The sequence below is a fragment of the Giraffa tippelskirchi genome, chromosome 2 (assembly GCF_054371585.1).
Source record: "Giraffa tippelskirchi isolate mGirTip1 chromosome 2, T2T-mGirTip1v1.2.pri, whole genome shotgun sequence".
In the NCBI taxonomy this organism is placed as follows: Eukaryota; Metazoa; Chordata; class Mammalia; order Artiodactyla; family Giraffidae; genus Giraffa; species Giraffa tippelskirchi.
The window spans coordinates 82,152,566-82,178,742 of NC_137276.1; the positions used below are offsets into that span (position 1 = coordinate 82,152,566).

General features: G+C 39.6%; 1 protein-coding gene across 25 annotated transcripts in view; it reads right to left on the reverse strand.

Moving 5' to 3' along the window:
- MTR (5-methyltetrahydrofolate-homocysteine methyltransferase) overlaps positions 1 to 26,177 on the reverse strand; it is a 246,445-nt gene that overhangs the window by 149,013 nt on the left and 71,255 nt on the right. For all 25 annotated transcript variants that reach the window (XR_014076594.1, XR_014076593.1, XR_014076592.1 and 22 more), the window contains 6 exons: positions 21,363 to 21,452; positions 20,184 to 20,336; positions 16,897 to 17,004; positions 15,737 to 15,837; positions 7,543 to 7,610; positions 6,828 to 6,948 (listed from right to left, as the gene is read on the reverse strand). Coding sequence is in view for 22 of the 25 variants with exons in the window: in XM_081569313.1 (XP_081425439.1) it covers positions 6,828 to 6,948; positions 7,543 to 7,610; positions 15,737 to 15,837; positions 16,897 to 17,004; positions 20,184 to 20,336; positions 21,363 to 21,452 (641 nt within the window). In the remaining 3 variants the exon portion in view is untranslated. The remainder of the gene's footprint in view (positions 1 to 6,827; positions 6,949 to 7,542; positions 7,611 to 15,736; positions 15,838 to 16,896; positions 17,005 to 20,183; positions 20,337 to 21,362; positions 21,453 to 26,177) is intronic.

Consider the following 26,177-nt stretch of genomic DNA (forward strand, 5'->3'; position numbering starts at 1 on the left):
ACAATATTTTAGGCCCAATGTGATTTCAGTGACATTTCTTTTAAAGCTAGTTGGTAAAAATTGAAATGTTTCAATCAACATAATTGACAGTTAGTAAGTATCCAAGGTTTCTCGGTGCAATTCTGGTCATTGTCTATTTGATGGTCTGGAAAAGGGTGCTGAGAAGAAATGGATGGATTTCATGATTTAAAAAAACAAAACAAAACAAAGTGCTCCTTTCCAACATAAAAACTGCCCAAGCTGGATGAGCACAGGCATGAAGTTTGAGTTTGTCCAGCTATCAACAATAAATGCTGGAGAGGGTGTGGAGAAAAGGGAACCCTCTTACACTGTTGGTGGGAATGCAAACTAGTACGGCCACTATGGAGAACAGAGTGGAGATTCCCTAAAAAACTGGAAATAGAACTGCCGTCTGACCCAGCAATCCCACTGCTGGGCATACACACCGAGGAAACCAGAGTTGAAAGAGACACGTGTACCCCAATGTTCATCACAGCACTGTTTATAATAGCCAGGACATGGAAGCAACCTAGATGTCCATCAGCAGACGAATGGATAAGAAAGCTGTGGTACATATACACAATGGAATATTACTCAGCTATTAAAAAGAACACATTTGAATCAGTTCTAATGAGGTGGATGAAACTGGAGCCTATTATACAAAGTCAGTCAGAAATAAACACTAATACAGTATATTAACATATATATATGAAATTTAGAAAGATGGTAACGATGACCCTATATGTGAGACAGCAAGAGACACAGATGTAAAGAATAGACTTTTGGACTCTGTGGCAGAAGGTGAGGGTGGGATGATTTGAGAGAATAGCACTGAAACATGTATATTACCATATGTGAAACAGATCACCAGTCCAAGTTCAAAGCATGAAACAGGACACTCAAAGCCGGTGCACTGGGATGACCCTGAAGGACGGGGGGGGGCGGTTCAGGATGGGGGACACATGTACACCCATGGCTGATTCATGTCAATGTATGGCAAAAACCACTACAATATTGTAATTAGCCTCCAATTAATTTTTTTAAAAAGAGTGCTTCTTGACATTGATTCCACTTTTTTCTAAGCCTCCATTTATGCAAACTTCTCTAGGTGGAAGAAGACTTCTTTCTGAAGTCTGAAAAAATGCAAAACATTGGAATTTCTCCTCTCCTTCCTACATACCCAGAGCAAAGGGATAGAGGCTGAGGCTGAATCTCAAATGCATCTCTGCTAAATCACTAGTCAACATCCAGGATTTAATTAGTTATCTCCCAGAGTGACCAACTAACCATGGCAGTATCAGCCCTAGCCCAAGGTCTCCCACCTCACTACCAGTGTGGATTAGGCTTCATCTGTGCTAAGTGGTTAGGTGTCTAATACGGAGGTCTTCCCTGAGCCTGTGGAACTGCTGGCACAAAGTCGCCCCCAGCTGCAGGCTGGAGCTGATCTAAGAGGGCATAAGAAGAAATTCTTTTACATTCTGAAAAAGAACCCATACTCCAAGCATCTATTTCATGTCATATCTTATCTCAGAACTAGTGTTTTACATAAATGCAGCATGACAAAAACTTAAAATGTGATAAGAAAAATGAAAGAAAATGGAAAATAAATTTCAGGAAAATTAAGATAGAATCAGGAGTGAGATTAGCATATAAAATTCATTCCATGAAATCCTATACAGAGGAAAATATTATCAGTTATGTGATTCAGCACCACACTTTGGAGCAATTTTAAAAAAACAAAACAAAACTCAGAAAATTACCTCTCACTTTGAGCAATGCGACTTCCTGTTGAATTCTCCAAGTTAAATTACACAAAAGATAATTGAAAAAGACATTTTGCAGCTATTGGCTTTAAACCAGTTAAAAATTGAGAGTTAACTGCCAGACTTTTGCCCTTGAGAAGTTCTGTAGCTAAAAGGGCCAGATTTCTATTAAAGTCATTTCTAGTTTGTGATACAAAATCATCTGTATTACAGACAGGAAACTGTTCAGTTTTCTATTCTCTTATTGCTACAGATTTAAAAGGGCCACTCCAAGCACACTTCTACCCACAAATGATCCCAAATCTGTATAACCCTTTCAGCCTCTCCAAGGATCCATCCTCAAGCCTCATTTCGAGTATCTGGGGGAACAGTTCTAATTCTCTCATGCTACCTACAGCAGGTCCCTGAAGTCTGGAAAAGCCATGCTGCTATTCCCCTCAGAAATCTGCTTTCATGAGAACTTGGGAGTCCTGAGCCTCCATCTGCTCAAAAAGGAGTTAGTAAAGGAAAGAACTGGGCCACTGCTAAGCCCTCCCTTGATAGGTCTGTAGGAGGTGATGATAAGGGTTCTCAGATGGCTTCTGAGACATTCAAACTCCTGAATGCATTCTAGCAAAGCTGACTCTCCTAGGGTAGATGGCTTCTTACACAGATGCAAAAAGCACTAACCATAAAGGAAGAGATCCATAAATCAGACTTCATGAACATGAAGAACTTCTGCTACCCAAAATACCACTAAGAAAATAAAAAGTAAGCCATACTGGAAGAATCTGTTGCCATCTATCTATCTATCTATCTATCTGATAGGGGCTTCCCAGGTGGCTCAGACAGTAAAGAATCTGCCTGCAATGCAGGAGACTAGGATTTGATCCCTGGGTCAGGAAGAACCCTTAGAGAAGGGAATGGCTACCTACTCTAGTATTCTTGCCTGGAGAATTCTGTGGACAGAGGAGCCTGGCGGGCTACAGTCCATGGGGTTGCAGAGAGTCACACACCACTGAGAGGCTAACATTTTCTGAGAAAGAGCTGTATCCAATGTGAATAAAGAATGCATACAAATTAGTAAGAAAAATGGTGAAATACCTAATTTAAAAAGAAAATATTCAGAAAGCATATCCAAATTGTCAATATACATATGAAAATGTACTCAACATCATTAGTCAGCAGAGAAATATAAATGAAGACCTTATTCAGATATTATTACATACATACTAAAATGGCGAACACTGAAAAAGGTGTAGAATAACTAGAAACCTCATAATTGCTTGTGGGAGTATAAATTAGTACAATCACTTTGGAAAAAGACCCTGCAATAAATATCTAATGCAGATGTTGTTGCCATATAGTCACTAAGTTGCATCTGACTTTTGTGACCCTATGAACTACAGTCCACCAGGCTGCTCTGTCCATGGAATGCAGATGACCATATCTATATTCTGTGACCCAGTAGGTCTGCTTCAGGGAAGATATACATTTATAGCAGCATTCCACGTAACAGCCCCAAACTGGAAAAACCCAAATGCCCATGATAGGAGCATGGATAAATAAACCAGAGTGCATTATACAATTCAATATTTTACCACAAAGTAAAAAAAAAAAATCAAGCCAAACCCCCCCCCCCACTACTGTAACAATGAGTTTGGGCCTTAAAGACATAATGTTGAGCTGGACACAGAAGAATATACCCAGTAGATTAAGTAGTATCAATGGGATCCACTTAAACAAAGCTGAAATACAGGCAAAACTGGAGAAAGAGACGGTTACCTGGAAGCACAACTACTGGCTTTTATTTTCTAAATAATTTTTCAGAAACTGTAACAGGCAAGGAAGAGAAGAGAACCAGAAAAACTCATCGAAAAAAAGAATATCGGAGTTAAAGAGACCTGAGAGATCATGGGAACCAGATGTCTGTCTCCTGGGAGGAACACCTTCAATTTTCCAGATGAAGAGAACAGATACTCTACAAGAGCATGAAGAGTGTGGGTCACTACTGATCTGATTGATTTTAACTTGATAAACCGGGTTATAACTGTTAAGAGTTATTTATGGCTAATGTTGCCAATGATATATCTTGAGAGGCTAGTCATGTTACTTCCAATTATTTTTTAAGGAACCTCTTTAATCTGGTGGCTCTTACTTGGTGAGAGATATAATAGAACTAACTATTGGTAATGTTCCAACTTGGGCTTTTCTGGTGGCTCAGTGGCAAAGAACCTGCCTGCCAATGCTGGAGACACAGGAGACGCAAGTTCGATCCCTGGGTCAGGTAGATCCCCTGGAGAAGAAGACGGCAGCCCACTGCAGCATTCTTGCCTGGGAAATCCCACAGACAGAAAGGCCTGGCAGGCTACAGTCCATGGGGTGACAAAAGAGTTGCAGACAACTTAGAGACTAAACAACAACAATGTTCCAGCTTGAACAAGTAGCAGGGTGTGGTTTCCTGATACTGAACTTCCAAGTGTAGAGCCCCCATAAAATCTTTCTTATGTGGAAACTAGCATCACATTCACAAAACTCATAATGCATTTCATTACATCTGCTCATTTAAATATTTCTTTATTCCTATTTTATAACCATGATTTTAAAAGGTGTTTCATGTTGACAATAATCGGTAGATTCTCTTACCATTCTCTTTACTAAGCTAATGAATATTCCCACTATAATCATTCAATTACCCAAACTATGGTCATTGAAATCCCAGCTATTGATGGTTAGTCATATTCCTGAAGAACAATCTGTCACATAATCTGAGCAGGTTAAGCTCTTCATGGAAAAATAAAGCCAGTTTTCTAATGTGAGCAATAATAGCCACATTACTGAGTTCTCCAAGTATGAAAAGCAATTAGTGGAGATAGAACACTGTGACCACTCACGAAAATGTTCTATTCAGATTATAAGTGGGAGGATGGTCAATTTTATGAGCCAATTTGGCAAGGCCATGGTACCCAGTTTTTGGTCAAACAACAATCTAGATGTTTCTGTGAGGATATTTTTCAGATGTGATTAACATTTACATCAGTAGGCTCAGAGGAAAGCAGATTGCCCTCCATAATGTGGGTAGGTCTCATCTAATCAACTGAAGATCTTAAGAGAAGGCTGTATATTGTCACCCTGTTTATTTAACTTATATGCAGAACACATCATGCGAAATGCTGGGCTGGATGAAGCACAAGGTGGAATCAAGACTGCCGGTAGAAATATCAATAACCTCAGATATGCACCCTTATGGAAGAAAGTGAAGAGGAACTAAAGAGCCTCTTGATGAAGGTGAAAGAAGAGAGTGAAAAAGCTAGCTTAAAACTCAATATTCAAAAAACTAAGATCAGGGCATCTGGTCCCATCACTTCATGGGAAATAGATGGGGAAACAATAGAAACAGTGAAAGACTTTATTTTCTTGGGCTCCAAAATCACTGTGGACGGTGACTGCAGCCACAAAATTAAAAGACGCTTGCTCCTTGGAAGAAAAGTTATGACCAACCTAGACAGCATATTATAAAGCAGAGACATTACTTTGCCAACAAAAGTCTATACAGTCAAAGCTATGGTTTTTCCAATAGTCATGTATGGATGTGAGAGTTGGACCATAAAGAAGGTTGAGCGCCAAAGAATTGATGCTTTCAAACTGTGGTATTGGAGAAGGCTCTTTAGAGTCCCTTGGACTGCAAGGAGATCAAATCAGTCAATCCTAAAGGAAATCAGTCCTGAATATTCATTGGAAGGACTGAAGCTGCAGCTGCAGCTCCAGTATGCTGGTCACCTGATGTGAAGAGCCGACTCATTGGTAAAGACCTTGATGCTGGGAAAAATTGAAGGCAGGAGGAGTAAGGGACAACAGAGGACAAGATGGTTGGATGGCATCACCGACTCAATAGACATGAGTTTGAGCAAGCTCCGGGAGATGGTAATGGACAGGGAAGCCTAGTGTGCTGCAGTCCATGGGGTCACAAAGAATCAGATATGACTGAGCAATTGAACAACAACAACAACAAAGAGTCAAGACTGGGGTTCCCAGAGGAAGAAGGCCTTCTTCCTTCAGACTGCCTTTGGACTCACGATTCAACAGCAACTCTTGCCAGGCCTCCAGTATGCCCACCTTCTCCACAGATTTCAGACGTTCTTGCTTCCAGAATCACATGAGATGGTTCCTTAAAATCAGTTTCTCTGTCTCCCTCCCCCCATGCCCCATGTACACATCCTGTTTGGAGATTCCTAACTACTACAAGTGGCTTAACATACAGTTGTTTCTAGTGTGAAAGGAACTCTGAGTAGCTTTGGCCTGGCCATCTACTGTATTTTGCATCAGAAATAAACTGCATGCCTGTGCAACCATCAGGATCAATGCTCTACCTGGGTACTGCTCCCTGCCAAAGTGAACTATATGGGGCGTAAAGAATGTGTCATAAAAAGTCTACTACCTCTGATTAACATACCTCTCACCAAATATCATTACGATCATGACCCCAGGAGATATCTGACAAAATGAATAATGATCGTGTGACCAAACATGAACTTTCTCTTTTTTAAATTATTTGACCCAAAGGTTCCCAAAAGGTCTCCTTTTCAGAAACAACTTCCCAAAGTGATCCTCTGATTCATTTTCTCTTGGTCAGCTTTCTATCTCAACCATTTCAAGGTCAGAGTTTCTTCAATAGAACCTGTAATTATTCAGACACCTGCTTCAAGACAGAGAGTGGGCTCAAGTTCAAGCAATGCCTTTGTGCTAAAACACACATCTTCTTCACTCAGTTTGATTGCAGGAGGTTTAAGCGTTCATTAGAAGTCTCAGGAACTGAATGGGAGGCGAGAGGATTAAGGAAAAGAGGATTATATGCCAAAGGAATCCAAAAACAGGTTTGGGGGTTGGCATTGATGGAGGAGTTTCCCGCAGCAGGCCCCCAAATTATTCTGGCTCCTGTGGCATGAAGACTGGAAAGTTCATGTATTTATATAATAAGGAGCCAAGGCGCTATGCGTAGGAAAAACCTCAGGTTTTACCACTGTTTTTAAACACTAGCATCTAAGAAAATTTCAGTGAGGCATGAAACTCATTAGCATGACTCACCTGGAAGTGGTAGCTCCTCCGATCAACAATGGGATCTTTATAGCTAGCCTCTCCATTTCCTTAGCGACAAAAATCATTTCATCCAGGGAAGGAGTGATGAGTCCTGACAGGCCAATTATATCTATTATTTAAAAAAAGGAAAAAAAGAACAATGAAAAGGAGGATGAGAGAAAAAGAGTAAAAGTATGAAGATTCATTTTCCAAACTCTGTAATAAAGACCACAAGCCAGAAGATAAATTCCCAATTTCTATGAATAATTCTAAGACTTCTTTTCTGATTGGGGGTTTTCAATTTATTGTTTGCTTTTGGTAGTAAATATGATTTGCAACTTTAAGTTGCAATAATCTGCTTGCCACCATTTCGGGAAAAGCCACGAAACTGTTAGTTCATGATTTCCCAGATGGGATATGTCACCGTGTCAGAAGAAATATAAGAACAAATACACACAGAGAAAAATAAAATCTGATACAAATTGTTCTAAGAAGCCCGTCCCCATACCCCTTCCTCAGAACTATAAAGGAGTTTCGTTCACGGTTACCTACTCACCCCTTAGCCCCCATTATAAATGGTAATGACAGAACCCTCCAGGCAGGAGCTGTCACTTGACTGTCTGCATGGTCCAGTAACCTCCATGGGCGGGGGCATCACCCTTCGCCAACGGACACTGGGAGAACAAAATTTACTGAAATGCCCAGGAACCCAGTTGCATAGTACCTGCTTTGTGGTCTAGAGCAGCTTTCAGTATCTTGTCACATGGAGTCATGACTCCTAAATCAATAACTCTGGGGTACAGAAATGAGATGTGAGATAATTAATGAGATCCCATTAATTATCAAAAAAAAGCTAAAGGAACATTTTTATTTAGCCATTAAATATTGCTCTCATATAAACTGGAATCACACTGAAAAGCTCACCAAACATTGACAACCAACTCAATGATGACTGCTGTTGATCAGGAACTGACCATGGGCAGGGGCTACACTAAGCTTTTTTAAAGACCTTCGCTGACACAATCCACAGAGCATCTAATTCATCCATTAAACGTAGAGGACACTATTTTCCAAGCTCTGGTAAAATATATATAATACATAACGTGCCATTTTAACCATTTTTAAGTGTACAGCTGAGGGTCACTAGTTAGTCGGAATGTTGTGTAACCCTCACTACTATTTAATTTCAAAACTCTTTCATTGCCCCAAACAGAAACTCTATAATCCCTCAGCAACGAGTAACCTTTACTCTGCCTTCTATCTCTATGAATTTGCCTTGTCTGGATATTTCTACAAGCGGAATCATACATCATTTGTCCTTCTGGGTCTGGCTTATTTCACTTAGCCTAATGTCTGTAGGGTTCCTCCCCCACTGTAGCCTATGTCAGAACTTCATTCCTTTTTAAGGCTGAATAATATTTCATTGTATGAATGTGCCAGATGTTTATTCATTCATCTGTCAATGGACACCTGGGATATTTCCACTATGCTAAGCCTTCTATATAAACAATCTTGTTTAACCCTCACAGGAACTGTACATGGAATCATGATCATGGGGCCCGTGTCTTTTTTTCTGGGGGGCGTTGTTTTCATATATTTATTTAATGTATTTATCCAAATATATACATTGGATGGACTATTATAAATGGGATTATTGTATTAAACAATATAAATATTTTTATGATGTTTGATTCCTATTTCAAATTTGATTTTGAGGTAGAGTTTTACCAAAGAATATTTTTTTTTTAATTCTTGAAAACATTTGTTTTTACATTTTTTAATAAGGAAGGGTCCAGAAAAGCATGTGCCCCGAAGTTAAGCATTTTGTCCAGCCAGACAGCTAACTAGTAGTGGAGCTGGGATCTGAACCAGGATCTGACACCAAAACTCATCTTCTTAGCCATGGAGGCCAATAAAGACGTTAGAGAAGTTCACTCCATAAATATCTACTGAACAGTATACCCTATATGGAAGCCAACAAGAAGGGTAAGGAAGAAGAGATCAGCTCATGTACATGAAAAGCTGATGAGAAGGGAATCTCCCATAAGTCAAAGGAGAGGGAGAATGAATGAGAGGACAGCTACCATGAGAGATGAGCAAAACTCAAAGGAAGAGCAGACCACGGTGGGCACCTGAGGAGAGTGGGACTGGGCAGAGGAAGCCTGGAGCGCGCTCTCAGACAGAGCGACTCCATGAGGCTGGGACTCAGGGAGGAGACAGCTTCTTGGCTCTTAGAGAAAACAGGATTTTAGCCTTGGAAAATGCTCTATAAACTACTCCTCTATTCTAGATTTAGAGAGTATCAAGGATGTCCATCATTTTGACAATTTCATCATGAGCACTGGTTATAAAGATGTTTTAAAAATTACAGTGCACATTTTCCTTTGTTTCCTAATGTCAACAATTGTTAAATAACTAAACAGACAAAATGACTTTAAATTAAAAAAAAAAAAAAACAATGCTTAAGAACCACTACCTGACATCATAGCAGCTGTTAACAGTGGGTGTTGAACACCAAGGGCAGGAAGGAGCATTGTTTCTCATTATATACCTGTTTATATTTAAGTTGGATTTTTTAGCTTTTTATCATATTACTTAAATATCTTAAAAAAAAAAATAAACTAGCACATAGAGAATCCTCAGAAATAGACAGTTTCAAATCAGTGATGTCTCTCTTCAGGTCTGTTAGCACTAATCCACTAGAAAACAGACTGCAGGGGTTGATGATGGGGCACTGAAGGTTGTAACGGGGGTGAGGTGGCCCCTACTTTCTCTTTAGCACACTGCACACAGCCTGGTAACTGGATTTGTTGAACTATGACTAAATACAGCCTATAACACTAAATGAAAGAGCATATTGCTTTTACATCAAGACAAAGAGGTATGGATTTCAAAGCTGACTGCTTTCAACATTGTATATTGTATTTTAAGAATTAAAACTCATCAGTATGATGGCAAGAAAAATCTCACTCTCAATCCTTTTTCTTGTTTCAGGCACTCTATCTTTCAGGAACATCGTTTGCCTGCTTGCTTTGTTAGAGGAAAAGTAAGGAGACCTCGTGGTCAGATAGAAATGGAGGAAGGAGAAAGCTGTAGGGAGTGAGCTCAGAGAGGGAGAAGAGGGCATCTTAAGGGTGATTATTTAAATTTTCAAAATATTAAGTTTGAGGGTTTTTTTAGAAATCTAAATGGAGCTCTCAGGTAGTCATCTGGAGACTCGTCATCAGCCTGTAGTCCAGGTGAGAGATCCATGCTGGAGATAAAACCTGGGACTTGTTGGCATATTACATGGCGTTAAGAAGTCCTGAGACCATGTGTAAAATATTTAGAAAAATGAATTGCCAAAAGTGGGAGAGAAGGGGTGGAGGGAAGAGGAGCGGAAGGGGCAAGGAGATGACAGGGGAGAGGAACAGAAAAAAAAATTCATGAGACTGAATGACATGATCTAAGCCTGTCTGTCCAGAGCTATTTTAATCAGATCTGACTTATCAAGATCCCTAGGTGGTCAGAAGGTACATTAAAGTGTGAGAAGCAGTGAGGACAGACAGAGAAGAGGTCCCAGGGTTAAGCCCTGAAGTACTCCCCTTTTCGGAGTTAACACAGAGAAGGAGCAAGCAGCAAGAGAGATGACCAGCCATTAGGGAAGTTAAGAAGAGGTCTGGAAACAGTGAACTAGGGGCCTAGAGTATGACGAGTTCAACTTCCAACTTATTAGGCTGCTTTAAGAAGTTTTATTGGGAAACAGTCAAATATATCACTGCTTAGAGGAGCACTTTATAATGTTTTCCATGCACAGAAAATAGTATTTATGGCACTGGGATATAGGAAGGAGGCTACTCACCACCAGCGTCAACCAATCTAGGACTGGGGTTGTCCTCAGTCACACCCTGGAGGAAGAAGGGAATCTGTTTCTGGGCACATGTGAATTGAGAAACTGCTGGCAAGTTCTGAATTAGAATACAGTGTGATAAGCACCAGGAAGGAGGCCTTTACAGTGTGCTGTGAGAGGCCATCTAACCTGGACAACAGTTTTAGAAGGATTCCAGGAGGGTAATATCGGCTGAATCTTGAGCAAGTATTAGCCAGGTGAAGGAAAGAAGAAGGCCATCCAGTAGAGACTAGCACAATGAAGGTCGAGAATCATGAACAACTGGCCCTGGGGAACTCTGGCTGAAGGAAAGGATCTGAAGCCTGGGTCAATCCCATCCCTGCCTGCCGCCATCCTTCTCACCACCCCTCCCCATTTTCTCTCCCCCTTACTACAGCTCCCTGCTTCCCCCGTATGCCTCTATAATCTCCCTTGGCTTTCTCTTGACTTCCCTTCTGCACTCTGAGCTATACCCCATGTCTGTAAGCCTCTTCTTATACACAGTCTTTTGTTTTGCCACATGAGAGATTAAACAAAATAAAAATGAATTCTATGGAAATTTCAAAATTTTACAATCATCATTATAAAGTGATTATAACAGAGCTGTAAACACAAGCATTTATTTTGGGCTTCTAATTCAGACAAAAAAGTAAGCTGCACCAAATGCCTTAGCAAAGGCATCCAAAACTATTTAAGAATACATAAAATTTTGAAAATAAATCTTGTAATAAATGAAGCCCCTTTTACTCTCCAGAAAGAATTAAAAAGTAAAATAATTTTTCTTAGGGTGCCTCACATCTGTTAAGTGAAGTTAAAGGTGGCAGTGTCTGCTGATCCTGCAATTCACATGTACCACCACTAGATGGGAGTACTGTACCAGTTTGCAGTCCCAACTAAGATTTCCAACAGGTCATTAAGCCGTGTGTCAACAGATATGGATAAAGATGTGATATATGCATACAATGAAACCATTAATAAGCCATAAGAAAGAAAGAAATCTTTCCATTGAAACAATGGATGGACCCTGAAGGCATTATGCTAAGATAAGACAAACAGTGAAAGAAAATTACTGTATGATAGGCTTATATGGGGAATCTAAAAAGCTGAATGTACAGAAACAGAGTAGAAGAGGTGTTACTTGGGGCTGTAGGGTGGAGAAATGGGGAGATTTGGGTCAAGGGTACAAAATTCCAGCTGGAAGATGACTAAGTTCTAGGGATCTAATATACAGCACTCTGAACAGAGTTAACAACACTGCATGCTATACTGGAGAGTATTAAAAAAGTATATCTTAAATGTTCTTACCACAAATAAGAAATGGTAATTACGTAATGGGTTAGCTAACACTATGTGGCAACCATACTGCAACATATAAGTGTATCAAATCAACATGTTTTACACCTTAAGCTTACACAATGTTGTACTTCAATTCTATTTCAATTAAGCTGCAAAAGCACACACACACAACATGAATGCCTCCAAATAATTATCAAGAGAACCCATGACATGCTAGGAAAGACTGGATTAGTGCTCCCTTGACTTAAATACACTCCTTTTCCTCACTTAGCTGAAAACTCTAGCATTATACAGTTTTAAAGTGTTCCCTTCTTAACCATATATTATTACCTACCCATCCTAGACAATTAAGAACCACTGATAAACATGAAAATACATCTCATTATCTGTTTCACCAGATCCATATTTTAAAAAGTACTAGATGCATGATGTTTAATTTTAAATTTTGTTATTACATCCTATTTTTTCTTATCCAATTAAACAGTGTGCATATGTTAAAAGGGAAAAGTCTACATTTGTCTTTTTATATAATAATTATTAAAGAATATACCAAATTCAACTTTAATGTAATCAAATATCTGATCAAAATATGTTTAAATATTCTAAATTATTTCTAAAGAGGAATTAAACTGGAATATTAATATTAGACATTACAGTTAAAGTTGCTTATAATTGGAATAAATACTGAAAGCTAAACTAACACAATACAGAATCCTGACTTTTGGATTCAGAAGCCCTGAGTATGGCCTGCCACTTGCTAGCTGTGTAAAATGAGAAGTACAATAATTGAGGCAGGCAAAGCAGGATCAAAACAGTAAAAAGAAAAAAAGAATGAAGGACAGGAAAAAAAGAAATAGAAAGAAAGAAATCAGGGAAAGAATACAAAGGGAAAAAAAAGGAAAAGTCAGTTATATAAAAGCAGCACTATATAAGTTGTGAAGTGGTAAATAAATATTAGGTATTTCCCCAGATCTATTCAAATTCAAATTCTCAGGAGAAGGCAATGGCACCCCACTCCAGTACTCTTGCCTGGAAAATCCCATGGATGGAGGAGCCTGTTAGGCTACAGTCCATGGGGTCGCTAAGAGTCGGACACAACTGAGTGACTTCACTTTCACTTTTCCCTTTCATGCACTGGAGAAGGAAATGGCAACCCACTCCAGTATTCTTGCCTGGAGAATCCCAGGGACGGCGGAGCCTGGTGGGCTGCCGTCTGTGGGGTCGCACAGAGTCGGACACGACTGAAGTGACTTAGCAGCAGCAGCAGCAGCATTCACATTCTCAAATCTGCAAATTCTATTGCATCATCTCCATAAAAAAAAGTGCTTTTTCTGTCTAGACAGAACTATCGCTTGGAGTCCTTTTTACTTCTTTTTTCCCCACAAAGAACTCTTAGCATTTCATGAAATTTATTGACCAATGACAAAGAGCTGGGAATGAAAAAGTTGCATTAGCATCTGGTACTAGATGGTTTGCTAGACTCACTCAACTAGCTGGGTGATTCACCCAGGCATTAGCCTGGAGCACAGATACGTAGTCAAAGTACACATTTCACTGCACAAGGCCTATCTCAGGGGCATCTGTCTACTACCTGACATCATAACATTAAAACCATCAGTGTCAAGAGTCCATGTTATATGAGACACAAGACCCAAAGGGGTGTTTGACCCCAAAGAAAAAAGGTTTGCACATTCACTGTTTTTTACAAAAAGAATAGAGTTTCATCAGAAGATGTTTCTCCAGTTGCCATTATTATGTGAGTACTCAGTCATGTCTGACTCTTTGCAACCCCATGGGCGGTAGCCCACCAGGCTCCTCTGTTTATGGAATTCTGTAAGCAAGAATACTAGAGTGGGTTGCCATTTCCTACTCCAGGGGATCTTCCTGACACAGGGATTGTACCCAGGTCTCTTGTGTCTCCTGTTTTGGCAGGCAGATTCTTTACCACTATGTCACCTAGGAAGCCAGCAAAAGGTAAGTGATCCTCCAGTGCACAAGCCAGAGGAGATGTGTGTGCTGGAGGAAAGTGTTCGGGTTTAATAAGTTGCTTTCACTGATGACATCATGCTCTAGTAGCACCCTAGAGAAATGCCACAGTTTTCCCTGGCCTCTTAAAATGCCTTTACTGGAGGAAGAAACATTACTGGTATGATTCTCTCAGCTACTTACCCATTTTTCATAATACAAAAGGATAAACGCAGACAATGATATCTCAAGAACTGCTTTAGGGAGTTTGCCTATAAATTGCCTTTTTTCAATAGTTTTTGGCCTATTATCACCATTGAATATGTACCTGGCTTTTTAGCCTAAAAAACAGTAAAGTTCTTCAATGGAGAAAAATCAACTAAATCATCTGGGTGTCTCTGATACAATGCATGGTATGTAGTAGATGATCTATAAATATTTATTAGCTGAAATTAATTTGAACTAATTGAGATGAATGCAAATAGAAATTAACAGCATAGGATTTGAAAAGATGAGACAACAGCAGAAATGTCAAGAGATTTTAGGAAGCCAACACCTTATGAAATATTTATTCCTCATCCAAATACTTATTCTATAGGTAAAAATCTTACTGTAACAACCTCCACTGTCTCTCTGGTATATTTATCTTTAAAAAAATAATAAACGTATTCCAAGAACAATATTCCTTATTTCCAGGACTAGGAGAGAATGCTACGTCTTTTGATAGTGAACAGGCAGCCAAACAGAAGTGCCTGTGAAGACAGTCAGAGGAAGAAGGTGCCACTCTGCCAATGCTCCTTCATCTCCAACCTTTCTTAGCTGCATTTAATTAGCCTTGAACACAATATGGATGAACAGTTTGAAAGCAGGGAGGGGGCTTAGAGGTTAATGGTTATCTGACAGTGGGAACTCCCTAACCCTAACCCCAAGGGGGCCCAAGCCACAGCTGCAGTTGTCTCTTCTCTCCATAGAGAAAACAGCACATGGAAAGAAGTCCATGCCTCAAAAGGACTGTTGGCTGGATATGGACCAGAGAAGACATTAGTTATATCAGGCTTTTCATTACAAAGAATATGTTGAAATCTGAGCAAAACATGCTCTTACTGTGGGTCATGAGCTCTCACTCAGAAATAAATTGGCACTGAATAATTATTCAACTATAATGAGAGATGTAAGAAAGGGATTATACTTGTATACAACATTCAAAAACTAGCTTCATCAATACTAAGAGGCATGCATGGTTCTATTCTAAGCAAAGGAAAAAGAATGGTCAAAGCCTTCTTATAAAATTCCATTTAGCCAAGGTCTTAATAGATCTTGGCTTTAAAATCTGGCAGCTTATTGAAAGTAAAAAGGAAATACGGCCATGGGGTGGGGCCCAATGTTTGAGCCTCTGCTGCTGCTGCTGCTGCTAAGTCGCTTCAGTCGTGTCCGACTCTGTGCGACCCCATAGACGGCAGTCCACCAGGCTCCGCCATCCCTGGGATTCTCTTCTGGCCTGAAGTCAATTCCCCAGAAGCCTCTAGGTTGTCTGACACTGCTTGAATACTGTTTTCTATTCTTTTTGTCCTTACTGAATGTATACTATTAAATAATTACTAAATTACTTCATTTGAAAAGGTATGTTCAATGTAGAAAATTCAAAAACATGTGAATAAAAAGAAATTAAAAACAACCTCTAACATCCACAGCTCTACCCTGCCCTCCCCGCCCAAATACAAATCATCTGTTCATGCTTTTACTTTAAATAAGAACGGGGCTCAGGTAAGAAAGATGGGTCCTAATTTACCTGAAATTATTGCAGCCAAGAACCACTCCAACTATGTTCTTGCCTATGTCGTGTACGTCACCTTTAACAGTAGCCAGCACGACGGTGCCTTGGTAAGGGTCCTGGAGAGGAAGTCAAACAGCTCAGCATACTTAGGGTCACCTGGTTCTCTGGAGCCAGAAAGGTGTTGGCACAGAAAGCAATTCAGTACAACCAAGGCAACCCTCAAAGATGGACCCGTGCTCTGTGCGAAGAAGGCTGTAAGCCTCAGCAACCCCCCAGGTGGTTCACTGAGGGGGGCTTCAACCCAGATCATGTGTTTCATCATCTCAAAAACAGTTTAAGTTCAAATACAAAACAGTCCTGTCACTGAAGATCATATTTTTAACCCCCAAACCTATCTGATAAATGTTTAGTAAATGTTAGCAGTAAAAGGAGAGGGAGGCTCTGGTGAACTGCATGTGTCCCATCAGAATGGAAAGGACCACAACAGCCCTGGGCAGGAGGCCTCAGATTATCTTCTTCAACACTGTTGTTCTGTCACCATCTCCTCCCTCAAAAAACAGAAAAAGAAAGAAAAGAAAAAGACATGAAGGCAAGTGGGATTTTTATGAACACTACTGTCAGAGCCATTCACAAACACAGATAGATTTAAGAATTCAGAATCTTAGGGGCCAAAGCTGACTGAGCTTCATAGGGAGCTAAACAAGGTCAAAAGCGTAATGATTTACTGCGGTGGCGCAGCCTACAAGAAGGGAACTAAATCCAGCAGTGGGGCCAAGAACATGACCAGCACACAGAGAATATTCAGGTAAGAGGTTTTCCAAAAACAAACAGTATCTCAAGGGCAGGGACTGATTTTTTTAGCTACAGAGTTGAGTACACTACCTGGCACATGGTAAGAGCTCTGTAAATAGTTGGTAGATGAATGAATGAACTGGTTTTGTCTGAACTCATGGCTTTGTTTGGAAAATAATGTTTCTATTAAAAATTTCATAAAGCCACTTTCTATAGAAAATCCCAGGGTATTCTCATACCTGGTAAAATAGTTGTTTCACTTCTATGCTTCATCTTCAATGACACAGTCAAGCCCAATGGCTTAGGTGCCTACCCCCCAGCCCAGTAACAGTATCCAGAGCCAATTCCTCACAAGGTCCACAGGCCCCAACAAAATGACTTGCCTCATCTTCTATTTTGCCAGTAAGCACTTTTGTTTCTTCTCTCTCTTTCTCCATGAAGGGAATAAGGTGACCCACAGCCTTCTTCATGACCCGAGCTGACTTTATAACCTGGGTAAAATACACAGAGTCAGGCATCTTTACCAAAACACCTGGATGGTTACACATGGTTGCTTGTGAAATTTTAGCACAAATTATCATGCATGTTTTGACCTCAGGTCAGCCACCCTTGAGTCCATTTTTGACAGTGGGTGGGTGAGGAATGAGTTCACCATAAGGAAAATTAATCAGTCAGGTACAGAAGAAGAAAAACAAGGCTGGAAATCAAATGTTGCAGTTTCTGTCCTCTGAACTTCTGCATGTTATTTTTTCTCCACCTAGAAGGCCCTCTGTCATTTCGTGAAGTTCTACACATCCTCCAAGTGTCAAGCTTCTCCTCCAAAAGCCCCTTCTCAGCCTTCTCTTCTCAATCCCCAGTGTCACAATTCACTTATAATTAAGGCTTATGCAAAAGGAAAAAAGAGCCTTAAAGTCTATAGAATTAGAGAAAAATTTTGTAAACATAAATTGGATAAGGGATTAATATCCAAAATATATAAAGAACTAATGCAACTTTATAACAAAGCCCCAAATAATCTGATTAAAAAATGGGCAGAAGAACTAAAAACATATTTTTCCAAAAAGGATATCAAAATGGCCAATAGGCACATGAAAAGATGCTCAACATCACTAATTGTCAGGGAGATACAAATACAAATCACACTAACATACCACTTCACACATGATACTTCAGGGCTTCCCTGATAACTCAGTTGGTAAAGAATCTGCCTGCAATGCAGGAGACCCCAGTTCAATTCCTAGGTCAGGAAGATCTGCTGGAGAAGGGATAGGCTACCTACTCCAGTATTCTTGGGCTTCCCATGTGACTCAGCTGGTAAAGAATCTGCCTGCAATGAGGGAGACCTGGGTTCGATCCCTGGGTTGGGAAGATCCCCTAGAGAAGGGAAAGCCTACCCACTCCAGTATTCTGGCCTGGAGAATTCCATAAACTGTATAGTCCATGGGGTCACAAAGAGTTGGACACAACTGAGCAACTTTCACTTTCATATGTTAGAATGTTCACCATCAAGAAAACAAAAACCAACAGGTGCTGGTGAGGATGTGGTGAAAAGGGAACTCTTATACACTGCTGGTGGGAATGGAAAACAATACAGAGGTTCTTAGAAAAATTAAAAATAGGTCTACCAGATGATCAAGCAATTCCACTTCTCAGTATAAACCCACAGGAAATGAAAACAGAATTTCAATAGGTTTATCACAGCATTATTTATAACAGCCAAGACATGGAACAACCCAAATGCCCATCAACAGATGAATGGATAAAAAAGATGTGGTATATATACAGAATGGAGTATCATTCAGCCATGATAAGAGAGGATATCTGGCCATGTGCAAAAAAACACAAATGGATCTTGAGGACATTATATTAAGCAAGATAAATTAGAAAGAGAAAGACAAGTACTGGATGATCTCACTTATATGCAGAACCTAAAAAAAGTCAAACTGGAAAGAAAAAACAAAACAAAATAGAGAGTGAAACTGTGGTTACCATGGGATAGGGATGGGAGGATAAGACTGATGATATTTAAGGGTACAAACTTGTAACAAGTAAATAAGCCACAGGGATCTAACACACAGTATAATGAATAGACAATAATGTACTATAATGATACAGTGTGATAAATATTATTTCAATGGTAATCATATTAAAATATGTATCACTGTACACCCTAAATTTACAAAACATAACATGTCAAATTTGTTACATAGAGAAAAAAGAACAGGGACTTTCATAAAATTCATGAATGTATGCTAAAATTCATGAGAAGCAGGATGACAAAACAGGGTATTTGTACAGTCTCAACGTTTCTCCCTACAAAAAAAATTTACAGTGGAGAAACACAGCAGACACTCTTAACAAAATGATCAAAGTTAACCTCACCGGTAATGAGACACAGCAACATGATGGGCCTCCTGATATGAGAAGGGCACAGCATTACTCTGTGTTATTCTTGCCAAAAATGAGAAAACATCAGGAAAATTCAAACTGAGAGAGAGCCTATCATTTATCAAACTGTACAATACTCTTCAAAAATCAAGGTCATAAGAAACAACTCAGGAACTGTTCAAGATAAAAGCAATGTGGGATTGTGGAACACAAAGAGAAGAGTAGCAGAAACACTGGCTAAATGTGAATAAGGTCATTAGTTAACATGATTATATCAGTATTAATTTCCTGGCTCTGATAACTACACTATGATCAAGTGAAAAGGTTAATATTAGGGGAAAAAGTTGAGGGGGATACATGATCACTTAAACTGCATCTGCAATTTGTCTATAAGTCTAAAGTTTACTCAAACATAAGAAGTTAAAACAATAAGTTGACATGAAAAACAAAGGCTGTGGAACTGTCCCAGACTTAGGGAGACTAATGCAGAACAACTGAATGTTCCCTGAGTGTGGTGATGGTTTCACAGGTACAGACATGTTAAAGCTTATCAAACTGCATCCTTTAAACATGCACATTTTATTGCATGTGAATTATAAAACAGTAAATCTATAAGAAAAGATAAATGCTATGAAGGAAAATGGGGAATGGACAATGAATAATTAAATACAGAATGAATTAAATCAATTATACTTCAATTTTTAAAAGTTAAAGAAAAAAAAAAAAAAGAACAGGGACTTTTCGTTTTTTGTATGCCTCACAGACCTGAACCCAGAAGTCTCAAAAAGTAACAATGTTAATCAATGTGGTCAGTAGCTGCTGTAAATCAAAATAAGAGTAAGACTACTGGTTTTACTTGAAACATATTATTTAATGTATATCATTATTTAAAATGGTAATAATCTTTTCAAAATAGTCATCCTTAAGGATGAACACTGGCTGGTCAAATCAAATCTTAACATGATTAACTTTACACTAATCTTGTGTTTTATTTTACTTGGGGGAGAGACTTGTGCTAGGGTAAGAGGTGGTACAGAAGCCCAGCACATGAAGACTAATGCTGGGAATGTCCAGATGACCTCTAACTTCCACATCACCCTAGATGGACTTTTCAGACTATGCCTAAAAGCACATTCAGAGAAAGAATGAACAGAATCACACCTCAATTCCCCTGGGCTCTTATGAAAATTAAAACCAGAGAAACAGACTCAAATTTACTATTTATTAAAAGATAAAGGCTCTTTCCTTCAATTGTGAAACTTTTTCCCCACCATTTGCCAACCTGGGGTAGAAACATTTTTCCAGCTCCAAAAAGATCACCAACAATTTTCATGCCATTCATCAGCGGCCCTTCAATTATATTCAGAGGTCGGGGATATTTTTCCTGGTTTAACCTGGCTTCCTCAGTATCTTCAATAATATATTTTTCAATGCCCTACAGAAAAACAAAAAATTAGGGAAAATTCACAGGAAAAACTGGGTTAAGTTCAAACATTCAACAACAAATAAATAGTTAAAAGAGTGTGGGTTTTGAAATCAGACTGCATGGGTTCAAATCCTGGCTCTTATCACTAATTTAGACAACTTATTAAGCATCAGTTTTAATAATCACACAATACCATCCTCATATGGTTATTTTGAGGATTAAATGTGTAAAGTGTAAAGTGCTTAGATGGCTTCATTGATATAAAGCATTTTATTGATATAAAGTGAAAAATTAGTGACAGAAGGAGTACTAATAAGTTTAAATTCATAATAAAATACACTTTTCATCCTAGTGGTTTAACAGATTACATGTAAACAAATATCTCCTGTGAAATCACTGTATTTTCCCACGGTAATGTGACAGGGCTGGGTGCAGGGAGGGCCCAGCCGTCACTGATGAAGCCCTAATCCTCCAGTGTCACCAGTTCAAGGATCCAAAGAGGTGGATGACTAGTTCCACAACCTGAAGTAGGTGCATCTCAAAAGTTCCAACAAATTAAAAGATAAATTCTAGAAACAAACAAACAAAAAAAACCCTGAAATTTCCAGACTCACGAATGAGGAGACTGAAGCCAAGAGATTATCTACCTGAACTAAAACTCTAACTACAGCAGAGAGCCAGAACTCATTTGTTGATCAACAGACAGCCACATGGTCTAGAATAGCACTTCTCACCTTTGGCACTACTGACACTTTGCACTGAATAATTCTTTGTGGTGCAGGCCTCTCCTGTGCACTGTAGCATGTTTACCAGCATCCCTGGTCACTGGATGCCAGTAAAAACCTCCCACTCCTGTCAGAACAACCAAAAATATCTCCAGATACTGCCTAATGTACTAGACATAGGGGTGGGATGGAGGGCAAAATCACTCAGGAGTAGTCCAGGGTATCTCCTTTGTCGGCTGCTGCCAGCACCTCTCCTCCAACCATGCCATCAGCCACTAGGACCAGCAACCAGCCTCCAGCCTACACTCACCTTCACAAGAGCGTATTCAAGGCGTTCTTCAATAGGGCCATTCCTCCACTCATCAGTCTGGATGACTTTCTTACCTCCTTTGCCCTGAGTCTGGATTGAAATGTGAATAGAGAAATGGAACAACAGGTCACTTACTCAGCTAGTTGGCAGAAAAAAACTATGCCTTATTCTTCCCTTATGTTTCAAGGCCCTAGTAGAGTGTCAGCATGAATGAAATCTTCGGAAAATGCTTGAGGTAAGGAGAGAGGGAAATAACAACCCACTCCAGTACTCTTGCCTGGAAAACCCCACGGACAGAGGAGCCTGGTAGGCTACAGTCCATGGGGATGCAAAGAGTCAGACACGACTGAGTGACTTCACTTCACTTCAAGGAGAGAGGAAAAGAGAGAACTCTTATAAGTTTTGAACTTTTATTTAAAAATTTTCTTCCTTTCAGTTTTATTGAAATATAATTGACATACAGTGCTGTGCAAATTTCAGATGTAAAACATAAAGAGGCGATTTATGTACAAATAAATGATTACTACAATAAGTTTAATGTATATCCGTCAGTATGAAAAAGCAAAAAGATAGGACACTGAAAGATGAACTCCCCAGGTCGGTAGGTGCCCAATATGCTACTGGAGATCGGTGAAGAAATAACTCCAGAAAGAGTGAAGGGACGGAGCCAAAGCAAAAACAACATTCAGTTGTGGATATGACTGGTGATGGAAGTAAAGTCCGATGCTGTAAAGAGCAATACTGCATAGAAACCTGGAGTGTTAGGTTCATGAATCAAGGCAAATTGGAAGTGGTCAAACAGGAGATGACAAGAGTGAACATCGACATTTTAGGTTATCAGTGAAATAAAATGGACTAGAATGGGTGAATTTAATGCAGATGACCATTATGTCTACTACTGTGGACAAGAATCCCTTAGAAGAAATGGAGTAGCCATCATAGTCAACAAAAGGGTCCAAAATGCAGTACTTGGATGCAATCTCAAAAGCGACAGAATGATCTATGTTCGTTTCCAGGGCAAATCATTCACTATCACAGTAATCCAAGTCTATGCCCTGACCAGTAATGCTGAAGAAGCTGAAGTTGCATGGTTCTATGAAGACCTACAAGACCTTCTAGAACTAACACCCAAAAAGATGTCTTTTCATTATAGGAGACTGGAATGCAAAAGTAGGAAGTCAAGAAATACCTGGAGTAACAGGCAAATTTGGCCTTGGAGTACAGAATGAAGCAGGACAAAGGCTAATAGAGTTTTGCCAAGAGAATGCACTGGTCATAGCAAACAACCTCTTCCAACAACACAAGAGAAGACTCTACACAAAGACATCACCAGATGGTCAATACTGAAATCAAATTGATTATATTCTTTGCAGCCAAAGATCGAGAAGCTGTATACAGATCAGCAAAAATCAGATCTGGAGCTGACTGTGGCTCAGATCATGAACTCCTTATTGCCAAATTCAGACTTAAGTTGAAGACAGTAGGGAAAACCACTAGACCATTCAGGTATGACCTAAATCAAATCCCTTCCAATTATACAGTGGAAGTGACAAACAGATTCAATGGATTAGATCTGATAGAGTGACTGAAGAACTATGGATGGAGGTTCGTGACATTGTACAGGAGATAAGGATTAAGACCATCCCCAAGAAAAAGAAATGCTAAACCGCAAAATGGTTGTCTGAGGAGGCCTTACAAATAGCTGAGAAAAGAAGAGAAGCAAAAGGCATAGGAGAAAAGGAAAGATATACCCATTTGGATGCAGATTTCCAAAGAATAGCAAGGAGAGATAAAAAAAAGCCTTCCTCAGTGATCAATGCAAAGAAATAGGGGAAAACAAAAGAATGGGAAAGACTAGAGATCTCTTCAAGAAAATTAAAGATACCAAGGGAACATTTCATACGAAGATGGGCACAATAAAGGGCAGAAATGGTATAGACCTAACAGAAGCAGAAGATATTAAGAAGAGGTAACAAGAATACACAGAAGAACAATATAAAAAAGATCTTCATGACCCAGATAATCATGGTGGTGTGACCACTCACCTAGAGCCAGACATCCTGGAATGTGAAGTCAAGTGGGCCTTAGGAAGTGTCACTATGAACAAAGGTAGTGGAGGTGATAGAATTCCAGTTGAGCTATTTCAAATCCTAAAAGATGATGCTGTGAAAGTGCTGCACTCAACAGGCCAGCAAATTTGGAAAACTCAGCTTTGACCACATGACTGGAAAAGGTCTTCTTTCATTTCAATCACAAAGAAAGGCAATGCCAAAGAATGCTCAAACTACTGCACAACTGCACTCATCTCACACGCTAGCAAAGTAATGCTCAAAATTCTCCAATCCAGGCTTTAACAGTACATGAACCATGAAATTCCAGATGTTCAAGCTGGATTTAAAAAAGGCAGAGGAACCAAAGATCAAATTGCCACTGGATCATCAAAAAAGCAAGAGAGTTCCAGAAAAACATCTACTTCTGCTTTATTGACTACGCCAAAGCCTTTGACTGTGTGGATCACAACAAACTGTGGAAAATTCTTCAAGAGATGGGAATAAAAGACCTTACCTACCTCCTGAGAAATCTGTATGCAGGTCAAGAAGCAACAGTTAGAACTGACATGGAACAACAGACTGGTTCCAAATCGGGAAAGGAGTATGTCAAGGCTATATATTATCACCCTGCTTATTTAACTTATATAACTTATATGCTTATTTAACTTATATGCAGGGTACATCATGAGAAATGCTGGACTGGATGAAGCACAAGCTGGAATCAGGACTGCCGGGAGAAATATCAATAACCTCAGATATGCAGATGACACCATACTTATGGCAGAAAGTGAAGAAGAACTAAAGAGCCTCCTGATGAAAGTGAAAGAGGAGAGTGAAAAAGTTGGCTTAAAGCTCAATATTCAGAAAACTAAGATCATGGAGGCTGGTCCCATCATTTCAAGGCAAATAGATGGGGAAACAGTGGAAACAGTAACAAACTTTATTTTTTTGGGTTCCAAAGTCACTGCAGATGGTGACTGCATCCATGAAATTGAAACACACTTGCTCCTTGGAAGAAAAGTTATGACCAACCTAGACAGCATATTAAAAAGCAGAGACATTACTTTGCCAACAAAGGTCTGTCTACTCAAAGCTATGGTTTTTCCAGTAGTCATGTATGGATGTGAGAGTTGGACTATAAAGAAAGCTGAGCACCGAAGAATTGATGCTTTTGAACTGTGGTGTTGGAAAAGACTCTTGAGAGTCCCTTGGACTGCAAGGAGATCCAACCAGTCCATCCTAAAGGAAATCAGTCCTGAATGTTCATTGGAAGGACTGATGCTGAAGCCAAAACTCCAATACTCTGGCCACCTGATGGGAAGAGCTGACTCATTTGAAAAGACCCTAATGCTGCGAAAGATTGAAGGCAGGAGGAGAAGGGGACGACAGAGGATGAGATGGTTGGATGGCATCACCGACCTGATGGACATGAGTATGAGTAAACTCTGGGAGTTGGTGATGGACAGGGAGGCCTGGCGTGATGCTGTCATGGGGTCACAAAGAGTTGGACATGACTGCACAACTGAATTGATATCCATCATCTCATATAGGTAGAAAATAAAATAGAAAAATCATTTCTTTTTCTTGTGATGAGAACTCCTGAGTTATTCTAATATTTGTCATATATATTATACACCGGTGTCAATAATATTTATAACATTGTACATTACATCCCTAGTAATTATACATCTTATGAGGAATTCCCTTCATCCAATTTTCCCTCCTGTTACCCCAGCCTCTGGTCACTACAAATCTGATCTCTTTTCCTATGAGTTTTTTTTTTTTTTGAAGCATAATCGACATGTAATTTTAGTTCCTGATACACAGTATAGTGATTCAATATTTCTATAATTATAAAATAATCCTCACTAGGATTTGAATGTTCAGTGGAGAGACAGAGTGAGACTCCATTTTTTTTTTTCCTTTCCTTCTTTCCTAAAAGATAGCATCTTGGGGACCAAAGATTTCCAGGACAGTAAGAAAAGCTAAACCTCATATCTGATGAGCTTTTAAAGTTCTCACATAGGACCATCACTACCCAGATATGTGAAGAGTCTGTAACAAAGGCAAGTCAGAAATCGTCTTAGAGCTGGGCACACTGTGAGGTACAAGACACAGATCGTGCTCTCAAGGACTTTGCTGTATCATAAGATAGATGGAAATACACAGAGAAAGGTAAGCTACAAGAGAAAGCCTCTGCCAAGTGCTGAATGAGAAAATGACACAGACAAGGCTAGGAAGTTTGAGGACAGAGTGATCATCACAAATTGGAGTGGTGAAGAGATATTTTGAAGAAGCTGACAGACTCAGCAAAGGGACAAAATCATGATGATCCTGGGATGGAAGGTGAATTGCATATCTGTTTCCTCCATCTCGACTGGTGTCACTCGTTGCCGAAATCTGAAATCTAAGTATCACTCTTGACTCTCCATCAGGTCTTTGCATTCAATTAATTACCTAGCCCTAATAATTACACTGCCTCAATATTTCTCTCTACTCTGCTTCCACTTTCATAGTCCAAGCAACTAATTGGTCTCCACAGCCCAGGATCACCCCGGTCCCCAGTGCATCTTCCACACTGTAGCCAGAGGGGCCTTTCCAAAATGCAAACCTGTTCAAATTGCCCCCGTGGGAAGATTCACTGTAAGCTCCATATTGCTCTCCAAATGTTGTATTGACTCCTTTTCATGCTGCACAACATCCTGAACCAGTTTTCTCCCAGCTTCATCTTCTGCCATTCCTGAAGAACTCAGCCCATCTTGAA